At 34.4% G+C, this 13,878-nt stretch overlaps 1 protein-coding gene across 2 annotated transcripts in view; it reads right to left on the reverse strand.

The window, feature by feature from the left end:
- Nucleotides 1–13,878, reverse strand: part of LOC111054495 (mitochondrial 10-formyltetrahydrofolate dehydrogenase) — a 165,901-nt gene that overhangs the window by 34,828 nt on the left and 117,195 nt on the right. For both annotated transcript variants that reach the window (XM_039441247.1, XM_039441248.1), the window contains one exon: nucleotides 1,093–1,369. In XM_039441247.1, the coding sequence (XP_039297181.1) occupies nucleotides 1,093–1,369 (277 nt within the window). The remainder of the gene's footprint in view (nucleotides 1–1,092; nucleotides 1,370–13,878) is intronic.

Here is a 13,878-nt window from a genome sequence, read left to right on the forward strand (position 1 = left end):
TTTATACAATTTTTAAAATATTTTATTCTATTCAAAATACCAGCCAACAAATATTTTTGATCTGCAATTCAAATCTGAAACGCGTTATCTGGAGTCAGCCATTTTTGGTAGCCGCTCAGCTGATATAATTGTTACAATTTTAGCCGATAGATAGCGCAATCGGCAGTGCCAATCAGCCGACCGGTTTTTAGGTTTTAGATTTTAGGTTATGTTGTTAGGAAACATTGTCACCAATACCTATGTTATTAAAATGATTTTATTTGCAGTTTCTATAAAAAAATGAAGATGGAGGAAAAATGTTGTGTACATCACGAGCGAAAAATACTTTTTCTCCCTCAGGGAAATTGTTGCCCTCGGCTTTGCCTCGGGCTTCAAACTTTTTCCCACAGGGAGAAAAAGTCGTACTTTTCACTCTAGATATACAAATAACTATTTCACTCGTGATGTACATAAAATTTTTCCTCCACCTACATTTTTTTATAGAAACTGAAAATCAAATAATTTAAAAAACTCACGTTATTGGTGACAATGTTTTCTTTTACAACATAACCTACAATCTTAAACCTAAAAACCGGTCGTCTGGTTGGCAATGCCGATTGCGCTATATATCGGCAAAAGTTGTAGCAATATTATAAGCTGGCCGACTATCAACAATAGCTGACTCCAGTTCACGCGTTTCAGATTTGAATCGCAGATGAAAAACATTTGTTGGCTGGTATTTTGAATATAATAAAATATTTTAAAATATGTATAAATTTTTATTGTCTACTAATATGTATACTATGTAATATCATACAAACATATATGTCATGAGTTGGTCAAATTTCTGGTTGAGGTATTGAATTCAGTTGACTCAATGACAGACACCTCTATTATGTTTCCTCATCTGAGCTTAGACCATCTAACCTATTTCAAATGTAAGTTTTTAAAATAGAGATGCTTCCCATGTTATTTAAATGTAGTTAGTTTTACGCCCTAGGGTGTTATTTTGTTTTTTCGTCGCGAGAGCGAAAAAGTGACACTTTAGTATTATGTTCCAGAGAGTAAAGTAAGCACTTTAGACATTAGGTGGAGAAAGAAGTAATTACTCACCTCACAAATGATTGATTCATCAGTCGGATTCACACACTTCATTGCATTTCCGTTTTCAGCGTTAATGAAAGTTCCATCAATGAAGAGTTGTTTTGGAAACTTCAAGTCTATATTGTTGACATGCAAATTGACAGCATCAAAAACAATTGACTTCTGAATGTCACCATGCCTTAGTTTCATTATCACAATAGAACAGAATGATTCAAAAACAGGTGACATGAAGACATCCTCGTTTTTCAACTGAACTTTCAATTTATTTTTCAATTCTTCAACCAATCTGAAAAATAGAATAAAAATATTGTTATACTATTATAATTTATATACTATACTTAGAACATCCCATATAATAATAATACACCAATAAATAATAAAAAAAATAAATTAAAAAATTCTGTTGAAGTGCAGCAGTGACACGCTTATATTGTGATGTTGTATTTTGTATTTTCAAAATGTAAGATATTACAGTGTTTTTTTAGGTCAAGATATACGAATATTTTATTGATTTATGGTAAGAAAAAATTTTCCAAGAAAATTTGAATGATGAGTTAGTTCTTATCAAGCATATAAGGCCCATGGTACAACTTTATCAAAAAATAAATCATCAACGGTTGCATTGAAATCAAATCAAACTTTATTTCCTCAAAGAAAAAAAACAAACACAATACATGTTATGAAATACAACAGCAATACAACTTAAAATATTCACAACATTACCGTATAACATAACTGACTATGCACCTAGTAGCCTATGTTGATTGTATAATATGTTTAAAAAATATTTCTAAAAAAAAAAACATGACCACGACTACAAACTATGACTGTTACATTAATGACTATTATGGCTGTTAATAACTACTGTAATAGCTGTTAAAAAGCAGGAAGGTCCGCGCATGGGCCGTGCCTGTGCGCGGGGACCGAGTTGCATTGAATTTCGATAAAGTTCTGCATGGTGTAATAAATTTATTATAATTTTTAAGAAGAAAAATAAGCATACACGCATATGCTCACATATGAGAGAGAGAGAGAGAGAGAGAGAGAGAGAGAGAGAGAGAGACAGAGAGAGAGACAGAGAGAGATTGATTGATTGAGTACTTTATTTATGTAGATTACAATATATACTGGCTTATACACTTATATACAATAGCTTACAATACAGCAAAATTATAGATGAATTTACATAATATAGAGTAAGAAAATAATTATTGAACTGTATATGATATGAAAAAGTAATTTGTAATATAATAACTATAGATAAATTATATTGTTATGCATCTACATAAATTGGCAGAGCTTTGGTCATATCAATGTCCATTCTTCGGAAAGAATATTAAAAATATCCTCCCCACTAACTCTCTACTAAAACGTTAATTTAATTAATTAAACTAAGGATTTATTTATTAATGTAAATTTTGTAAAAGTTTTAATTAATATAAATATTTAAGAGAAAAAAACAGAAAATTGATAAAGTAGAATAATTATATAGGTAGATAAGATCAAATTATTGATTAATAAAATGAAGTAGGCTGAAAGTAGATCAGGGTAATCAACTTTCAGTAATATACAGCAGTATGCAGTGGATAATTAAAATAACATGAGTTTATATAATATAAATATATATACAATTCATTCTATAACAGGTTTAAAGGTTTGTATTTGTGGGATGGGTGGGGGATGGTTGTCATGTGATCGTTCTAGGGCCGGACAGTTTCAGTCATTTGTTCCAAAAGATGTTTTTTTAAAGTCAGGATGAAGCTTGCTCGGCTCTCGATGGACCTGATAGAAACAGGAAGTGCATTCCATGCACGACAGGCAATGACTAAGAAGGATTTTGTGAAAATAGTAGTTCGATGATTGGGTATCCTTAAAGTACTTTCTCCGGTTCTAGTATGTGAAGCATCTATCCTCCTACCTTCAGAGACAAATTTGAAATAATCTTTAAAATAGTTCGGATTACCGTATTTCAAGATATCTCTAACAAGCTTGACTATTCGAAAAAGCCTTTGATCGGGAAGCTTTAATGTTGAACTAGCAATGTGGGCTGGGGTGATATGATCATGGCGTTGGAGAGAGTAGACGAAACGTAGACAATAATTTTGGCAACGCTGTAGTTTATCATTCAGAGTGACTTGCATATTGTTAAGAACAGAATTACAATACATTAAATGTGGGAAGATGAGAGATTGAACCAATAATAATTTAATGTTTCTAGGGAGAATATCGTGCATTTTCTTCAATGCATGCATGGCTGAGAATACCTTTTTTCAAGTTTTGTTCACTTGTTCTGACCAGTCAAGAGTATTATTCATAATAATGCCTAAATTTTTAACTGAGCTTCAGTAAGGAATGTCATTACCGTCTTAATTTTGTGAATCGAATCAAGGTCAATATTGTTTATAAAACGAGAATATCCAATTATAATGGGTAGTGTTTTGATGGGAGTAAGCTTAAGGCCATTTTTCTTTGTCCATTCCACTATCGAATTGATATCCTGATTCACTATTCCAACTGTTTCATTAATTTTTGTTATGGGACAGCTTAACTAGATTTGAAGGTCGTCTGCATAAGTATGGAAACTGGAGAATGTTAATCATCCAATTTATTTGAAATTCAGCATTTCGAAAATTATTAATTATGGGAATAATTTTGGTAAGAGATGTAATTATTAGTAAGAATAGAGATAATGATTTTCTTAGTACCCTCTGGGTACTAATTAGAAAAAAACATTTTTTTTCTAATATTTGAATCAGTGAAAAGAATACAATAAGAAAAAGAGAAAAGTGAAAACGGAAGAAACGTCAGTTCAAAATCCATAGATCATTTCGATAGAAGTAGAAAAGAAGAAAGAGAGGAATAAATTAAAGGAAAAAAGGACACACATACACACACACACACACACACACACACACACATCAACACACATGTTAAGATTCAGTGAACATTCCAGCCGAGTGCGCCGAACCGACGATGTCCCTCAACAAGCCTTAGCTCAGCAGGCAGAGAATTCCACAAACTACAGGCTGTCACAAGGAACGACTTGTACATAACAGTCCTATGTGTTGGGACAGCCAGCAGATGGAATCCATGCCAGAGAGAGAGAGAGAGAGAGAGAGAGAGAGAGAGAGAGAGAGAGAGAGAGAGAGAGAGAGAGAGAGAGAGATTGATTATATGCCTTTATTGAGGCAGAGTTAGGACTCCTGGTCCTCTCTACCACACAACCATTTACAATAGAAGAAAAATTCACATAAGAAAACAGAAAAAATAGATCACATATTATGTAATAAGATTACATAAGATTAATATAAGTAAATAAAACTCTTAATCAAAATACAATTACATATAATAAAAGAGAATTTTAAACTTAACTAATTAATACAATTGGAAACAATATTTAAAATTCCACTAGATAAATCATATAGGAAAACCTATCATAAATGAAGAAATGAAGATCTAATCAAGTTGCCACTCACTCACACATGCACACAAAACAACCCTAAAAACAAAGATTTTACAAAGTATAATAATTATCATAAAACAATATAAGATGAAATATTTTGTATCTGTAGTTGCATAAAAGGTAAAAATTAGTTAAATTTAAGTAGATTGATACAATGTAAATAGACAATAAAAATAAAGCTGAACCCGACCCAAGCCTAATCTGCGCCACCAATTCAATACTGCCACGCCAAACAGAGCTCGATCGCCAATACTCTTCACAGTTGGAGGCAGCAGATTCCAGATCCGGCAAGCTGATACATGGAATGATTTATTATACATAGATGTTCTATGGTTTGGAATAACCAAAAGTTGGGAGCCCTGCCTGGTACCTCTCACACTATGATCGCCAATAAAAACAAATTTATGAGCTAAATAACCTTTTTACATGCAACAGGTCATGAAGCAGCATCAGAATGTGATACCATAGAGAAACAATAGTGTAAGTAGATATCCCATGGTATAGGGAATTTATGTCGCAACTTTCACTGTTATCTCAAGCTGATTACTGTCGATTATTGTCAATTTTTACTGTTTTGTTGGGGTGAGAGTGTATGAACAGCACAATTTGAGAGACTACCAGCATCACACAGCTGCATGGGAAAGAACTACGTGAACTATCGGCTTGGGATAACAGTAAAAGCTGCGACATAAACGCCCTATACCATGGGATATCTACGTATGCTATTGTTTCTCTGTGGTGATACTCCCTCATTTGCTTGAGCTTTGGCACATGTAGTTGCTGGAAAAATGGGGTGATATGATCATCTCTTCTTAGATTGAAGATGAACTGGATGAAATAGTTTTGAGCCCTCTGCAGTCGCTCAGACAAGGCCACAGTCATGTCATTGATCACAATGTCACCGTAAGAGAAGTATGGGAAAATCAATGACTTAACCAGCATCACTTTCACATGAAGTGGAATGAAGTCACTAACCTTCTTAAGTGAGTGGATACCTGCATATACCTTATTACAGGTGGTGTTGATTTGTGTCGTCCAGTTGAGTGTTTTGTCTATTGTCAGTCCCAGATTTGTAACAAAGTCACTGTAATTCAAATTTTTGTCGTTTATTTTGATGTATGGTCCATCATCAAAGTTGAAACCTCGGCGAGTCATGAGTTTAGTGTAGCCAATAATTATTGCCTTGGATTTCGTTTCGTTAATTCTAAGTCCATGTTTTACAGTCCAGTCCGTAAGAGTCTCAAGTTCACTATTCATATTGTCAACTGTAGCATTAAAGTCGTTCAAGTCAAAGTGGATGTACAATTTCAGGTCATCTGCATATAGGTGCTGCTTGGAGAATCTGAAGATATTGGTTACATCATTTATATATATATACTGAACTAAAGAGGCCCAAGTACAGACCCCTGGGGAACGCCCCTCCCTAAAATGTGATAGCCAGATGAGAACCCATTGTACTTTACAGATTGGCACCTGTTACTCAGGTAGGAACCGAACCAATCCACTACATGAGTGGAGTACCCCAAATTTCTCAGTTTCTTCAACAGGTGAGGGTGGTAGACGCAATCAGAAGCTTTACTGAAATCTATCAGCACTAGCAGAGTAGCCATTTGAAGCAACCATCTTTATTCACGTAGATAACAAACTAAACTCAGTAAACAACTTATTATTTTATCAAACAGTTATCATGTGATTAAGTAACATCACATGATATACAAACATCTTCCCCTTTTACTTTCTCAAACATTTCCTTTTTCAACCTTTCCTTTGATTTCATCGTCTTCTTAAAAACCTCTCATTTCTTCTTAATATTCTTCCACTATTGGACTTCACCACATAGGACCGTGGGGCATCAGCTTCATTAATAACTACTCCAGGCTCCCATAATTTTGTTCTCCAATCTTGGATATAAATGGGCTGATTTTCTTTGAAATAAGATACATGTTTCCGTGACTGCTTATCGTATGTTTCTTTCTGTTGAAATTTATGGTTCTTCATTTGCACTGCTATTTCTTCCCGAGGAAGTTGATGAAGTTTCAAACTATCTTGAGGATAAGGGAACTTTGTTCTTATCATTCGACCAAACATTAACTGAGCAGGAGAATAATTGAGACCCGCAACACAACTATTCCGATAGTTAAGCAAACTCAAGTTTAAATCGGTTTTGCTTTCAGCACACTTTCTTATCATAGTCTTTGCTATGTTCACCCCCTTTTCAGCTAAGCCGTTAGACTGAGAATAACGAGGACTTATTGTAATAATTTTAAAATCCCACTCCTTTGCGAACTGTATCATTTCTTGGGAGCCAAACGGATTATTATCAGCTATTATAATCTGCGGAATTCCAAACCTGCCAAATAACTGGGATAAAATAGATTTAACAGCCGAACTTGTCTTACTGTTCATTTTTGTTATTTCAAGCCACCTTGAATAATAATCCACAACTATGAGATAAGCTATTCCTTTTACTTCAGCTATATCCACTCCAATTTTTAAAAATGGAAAATCGGGTATTTCATGAGAAAGCATCGGACTTCTTACATTGGACCTTCTATATTTTTGGCAAAGCGTGCAGGATTCAGCCAGATTTTTTATGTTTGCTCTTATTCCTGGCCAATAATAAAATTTTGAGGCAATGCTGTTCATTTTTGTTTCTCCTAAGTGCGTTTCATGGAGCCTATTCAAGATAAAATCTCTCAAATTCTTGGGTATAATAATTCTTGAATTATAATACAATAGACCCTTGCTAAATTGTATTTCATTTCTTATTTTGAAAAAATGCCTTAGTTCTCCTCCATCAACAATGTTATTAAGCCAGCCATTTTCACAATAATCTATAACTTTCCGAAGAACATCATCATTCTGTGTTTCTGTTACAAATTCATTCAAGCGTTTCTCTGAAAATTCAACTTCGCCATTCTCAGTAACACAATGAACCATATCCGCCATGCTCAAATCAACTTTTTCTTTAGTTCTTACACCGCACCTTGACAAATAATCAGCAATATACATGTTTTTCCCAGGTAAGTACTGGAGGCTAAAGCGATAAGGCATTAGTTTTAGTCTCAATCGACGAATTCTGTTATTCTGTATGTTGTTTAATGGTTTCTTCATTATTGAAACTAATGGCATATGATCAGTATATATAGTCAAGTCATCATGACCGTAGATATAGGTGTGAAATTTATCACAAGCAAATACAATAGCAAGGAGTTCCTTCTCAATTTGGGCATATTCACATTCAGAAGAGTTCATAGATCGTGATGAGAAATAAATTGGCTTGTTGTTCTGTAGTAAACAGCATCCTAAAGCGTCTTGTGATGCATCACATTGGATTAAAACTGGAATCTTATAATCAAAGGGAGCAATTACCTTGTCGAATTCCTTGTCTGGCTTGTTGAATTCCATGTTCGTCTTTTAAGAAAAAATATAATAATACGATAATTACCCAATCTTATTACTCACTCAATCCTGTCGTTGTTCACTCACTCAATTATTCTCCTTTTCTGTTCAATTCCTTGACTGCGCCATGTTTAAATATCTTAATAAATTCTTAGCCATTTGAAGCAACCATCTTTATTCACGTAGATAACAAACTAAACTCAGTAAACAACTTATTATTTTATCAAACAGTTATCATGTGATTAAGTAACATCACATGATATACAAACAGCAGCCATGACAACATGATGCCAAGGAACAGTGAAAAGGTCAGCAAACAACTCCGAGTAATTAATATTCTTATAATCACAGTAGGTACTGTATCTGATGATTCTTGCTAGTGACTTGGGGGCTTTCACAGCATAAATGCAATAAACCAGATCATGAGCTGAGAGACCCGGCACTGGCACCTGTCCATGACTCTTCACAGCATCAGCATCACAAACAGTGACAAGATCCAACAAAGTGTGGGAAGTGGCTGTGTGGTGTGTAGCCTGTAGCGGGAGTATTGTCATATTGCAAGTGAAAAATATTGTCTTTAGTTGTGTCAAGTCAAAAGTATCACGTCCAAGCAAGTCTGTGTTAAAGTCACCCATAACAATGACATGACTGTAAGCCGGCATTTACTGCAGGAGAGCGTCCTCGAATTCACACATATATCCTATGTGTGGAGGGCGGTAACAAACTCCAATCAACACTTTTTGGAATTCGCCGCAACTATTTCAATAAACATAAACTCAGGCCTGTTCGGTCTGGAATTGTCGGACTGAAATAAAACTTTGGCTTTGAAATATTCCTTTGCAAAAACAGCAACTCCCCCACCATTCTTATGAAGCCTATCATTCCTGAATATGCTAAAGTTATCAATGTGAATAGCATGCTAAAGTTATCAATGTGAATAGCATGCTAAAGTTATCAATGTGAATAGCGTTCGACGATATCGAAGGCTTCAGCCATGCTTCAGAGACCAACATCACATCACAGATCTGTGTGCCAAACAAATCACGGAATTCATCAATGTGACACTGCAGTGACTGCGCATTCACATGACATATTTTTAAAAAATTCTTGTGAGGCAAAAAAGCTTGTTCAATCAAGCTTTTTGTGATTGGCGCGGCTGCACTATCATCTGGAGCTACACTCATGAGAATAAATAAATAAATTAATAATATAAATATTTTTATCGCATAAAAAGCTGTACAATTACAGATATGGAAAACGTCAATTATTATAAAAACAAATAAAATACATGAAAATGATCAATGTCACAATGTACAAAACACAAAAGTACAATAAGTTATCAACCACAACTATTGATTGATAAGTACACAATATTATTGAAATGTATCCACTAATTATCCATGTATTCCTTTATGGAATAGAAGCCACCATTCAATAAATATTTCTTTAATTGGACTTTAAATACATTTTTATTTGTTTTAATAGATTTTATTTCATTTGGGAGCCTATTGTAAAAAACTCTTCCTTGATAGAATGGATTTTTCTTTGCTATTGCTAAATTAACATTAGGTAAATGATAGTTATTAGCAGTTCTTGTTCTATGACTGTGGATATTGCTATTAGTGGGTAGAAAATTATTATCAACGGTGCTAAGGATAGTCTTGTATATGAACAAAGATGGAAATGTGAGAATACTTTCAATTTTAAAATAATCTCGGCAGGACTGATATCTCGTCAGTTTACACATACATCTAATGGCTTTTTTTGTAAAGTAAATATTTTTCTTACATTTCTTTCAGAAGAATTGCACCAAACTGTTACTCCATATCTCAGATGACATTGAAATAGAGCAAAATATATGCATTTAAGTATATTGAAAGTACAATAGCGGGATAGTGTTCTTAAAATAAAAATCACTGAACTTAGTTTAGAACAAGTATGATCCACATGAAATTGCCAGTTAAGACTAGAATCCAGATGAATACCTAAAAATTTACACACTTCAACCTCTGAAACGAACTCATCATCCAGCAATAAACCAATACAACATACACTATTTGAAAAGGTCTAACAGTTTTACTAATAGATTGATGCTGTTGAACCACTGACAAATGTTATTGACTGATACATAAGCATTCAACTCCAGCCGCTCGCAGTCATTCTCAACATTTAGGATGCTAGTGTCATCCGCATAAGTAATATCAGCTCCTAATCCACTGCCCTTTATATCATTTATGTAGATGTTAAAAAGAAGCGGACCTAGCACCGATCCTTGAGGGACTCCAAATTTGACTTCTCTTAACTTAGATTTAAAATTGCCATTGCTGTTTTTTATTTCAACATATTGTACTCTGTTAAGTAGGTATGACTCAAGCAATTTCAGTGCAAGCCCTCTAACGCCAATATTTTCTAATTTATTTAGTAGAATTGTAAGTTCAACTGTATCAAATGCCTTGCTGAGGTCAACAAAAGTGACTGCTGAATGTTTTTTCTTATCCAAATTATCAATAATTCTATTCACAAAGGTAACAACTGCTGTTTCTGTGGATTTTCCTTTTATGAACCCATGCTGGTCAACACTAAGAAGTTTGTACTTATTAAAGAAAGACACTATTCTATTTTCTAATACTTTTTCAAATATTTTTGAGAATGTGGATATAATTGACACCGGTCTATAGTTCTCTATGTTATTTCTCTCCTTACTTTTAAACCGTGGAATAACTTTTACAATCTTCAAGTTTCTTGCGAATACACCCATCTCGAAAGATTTGTTTATGATAAAGGCAAGAGGTATACAAATAAAATTGTCACATTTCTTTACCAACCAGTTAGAGAATCCATCATGACCTTCCGACTTTTTGTTTTTGAGTGTTCTTATAACCTGCAGAACCTCATCTGCGGATACTGATGTCAAGTATATTGAATTTAATGAATTAGTTGATGTGTTCCTACAATATTCAAACCTCTGCTTTCCCCTGCCTTTCCGTATTTTTTCAGCCACAGATACATAATGATTATTGAAGACGTTGGCTATTTTCACTGGGTCTTCAACTTCTGAATCCTCTGTTTTGATTTTTATTATAGATTTACTTCTTCTATTATTAGCTCTATTACCCACCTCATTATTTATAATATTCCATGTAGTCTTACTTAAGTTGTCTGAATGTGATATTTGCCTAGTGATGAATTGTGTTTTGCATGTGTTTAAAATGTTCTTGTATTCTTGTTTTTTTTTTGTTTTAATAAGTTTTTGAGAGTATTAGTTTTGTATTGCCTATAGAAAAGAGCAGCATCTCTATATTCCTCCCTAGCTCTTTTTGCATAATTATTCATCCATTTATTCTGTTTAAGCTGTGATACTTTCTTTCTTGTTAGCGGGAACGCCTGATTTTTGTGAGAGGTTAATATTTTTAAGAATGATTCATACATTTCATCAACATTACAAGACCGATATACATCATCCCAAGATTCTTTTCTCAGTAGTTCATGAAAAGCATTTACATTATGTTCATTATAATCTCTGAAATACGTGATGGGTGTTTGGGGTTTAACCTGAGACCTATCAACTTCATCGCTAAATATTTCTATTATTTGGGAGTGATGATCAGATATATATGTTTTTACAACTTCAGCCCTATAAAAATCGTCATTCAAATCGGTTGCAATATTATCAATAATTGTTTCAGAGTGTATTGTTTCTCTAGTAAAGCTATGAATACATAAACTTAAATTATGTGATAGTAGCATGTCTCTGAGTGAACTGCTCTCATTTGTCACCTCGGCTGTATTTATATTAAAATCCCCTAAAATTATTTTTTATTCCTGTTAATGGGTAGTTTTGATAGTATCTTATCTAAGTTTTCTATGAATGGCTTAACAAGAAGGTGATCTATACAAGGACAATAAATAAATCTCTTCATTCTGTAACTAAATTTATAACAAACAAACTTCAAGAACCTTTTCTTCACAAAAATCCTCCAGCAAATGGGAGTTAATAACATTAGATACAATGTTTCTATCATTTTTGAAAAAGATTGATACCCCACCTCCTCTATATGACTCTCTACAAAAATATGTTATTAAGCTGTAACCACTTATATTGACAAGATTGATTTCAGAAGATTTCAGTCCATGTTCTGACAAACACAAGATATCTGGCTTCATTTCATCTAAAACTACATCTAATTCTAAAAGTTTATTTTTCAAGTGTTGTATGTTCAGGTGCATAATTCTAATATTTCCTTTCTTGCAACCTGAACCATACATATTGAAGTTGGATTCTTATTAGTCTTCCTATCGAGTGATTGCTCAAGAGGTGAACAATCTATCCTAAAAAAACATTAGTGTTATCATGATTGTGTTGACCCAATGGAATAGGTTGTTTAGAAGATTCTACGGTGTCACTAATCTTAGCTGCAGTATTTAATATTATATCAACAATGTATTTCTTTCCGAGGTGGTTTAAGTGTAGACCATGAGACGTGTGAATTCTTGCACCCGAACAACTCAAATCTGAAAAAGTCACATTAGAGAAATGCTTGCTAATATTTTTTAAGCGTTCGTTGGTTTTTTGGACCTCCTTATTAACACATGACCACTTAGGAAGATCATGTCGATGAGATACGGAAAACACCAATACATTTGTATGCTGGAAATCCAACAGTCTCCTCCTGAATGATTGAATCAGATGGTTCGATTCGTTGCATGCCACATTATTAGTTCCTGCGATGAGAACTGCAAGGTCATCATCCTTCGTCATATCAGAGCAAATACTATTGCAATCATCAGTAACCGTTTCAAACTTGGCACCCGGCTTGGCGTCTGCCGCGATCTCCTCAAGAACAATTATCTTTCTTCTCGATTCCTCAAGCTTGTCACCCAACACTATAATTTGGTCCATGAGGTTAGTGTTTTCCTCCAGCAAGAGACCCATTTGACCAACTTCCAAACTGTAAGGTTGTCGGATGCAGTCATTCACCAGTCCTGTGGTTTCATCGGTTTGAGAAGAGACTTCTCTGGACTGTCGCTCAATAGTCAGTTCCATATCTGCTTGGATCTTATCGGTTTGAGAAGAGACTTCTCTGGACTGTTGCTCAGTTGTCAGTTCTGTAATCTGAACATCGTCGGTTTGAGAAGAGACTTCTCTGGACTGTCGCTCAATGGTCAGTTCTATAATCTGAACATCGTCGGTTTGAGAAGAGACTTCTCTGGTTTGACACTCAGTTGTCAGCTCAATAATTCGGACATCGTTATAGATGGATCTATCAATTGCAGCATCCCGTTCAGTTCTCAATCGTTCATTCTCCAGCAACAGAGTCTCCCTCTCCAGCGTTAACTTCTTAATCACTGCGTTTTCTTCATGAGGTTCGATTTGCTCCATGCTCTTGTCTCCTTCCATTATAGATCCATTATAGAATTCCATTATAGAATTATAGATCCAACGATAATTCGTTAATAAGAATATCCTTATCCTTACTCGTCATAATTGGAGTTGAAGAGCAAGCACTTGAAATTGAATAATTTTTGGAAGTTGGAACCGGGTGACTATGATTAGAGCTTGATATATCAACTATGACATCAACCGACTCATTAGTCACCAATTGCGCCTTACAAGACTTGTTAAGACAGCGCCAGGTAATATCACCTGTTGCTCTTGTAATACCCTTCCTATAATTATATTTCTCGTGTGTCAACTTAGGATTTCCTCGATTTGATGTACCAATTACCAAAGAAACCATTCTGAATTCGCATCAGATTGAATGTACATTAAAGTTGCATCAATTAATACTGGTTCAAATAATATTCATTATATCAGGAATGGATGCGGAAGGAAAAAAGGAATGCCCAGAGAGCTATCAAGGTGCTTGGGTGAGAGAAGGTAAGCTCCTGAAAACAGAGGTTAATATTATAATAATGGTTTTGAGAGAGAT

This window comes from Nilaparvata lugens, chromosome X (genome assembly GCF_014356525.2).
Source record: "Nilaparvata lugens isolate BPH chromosome X, ASM1435652v1, whole genome shotgun sequence".
In the NCBI taxonomy this organism is placed as follows: Eukaryota; Metazoa; Arthropoda; class Insecta; order Hemiptera; family Delphacidae; genus Nilaparvata; species Nilaparvata lugens.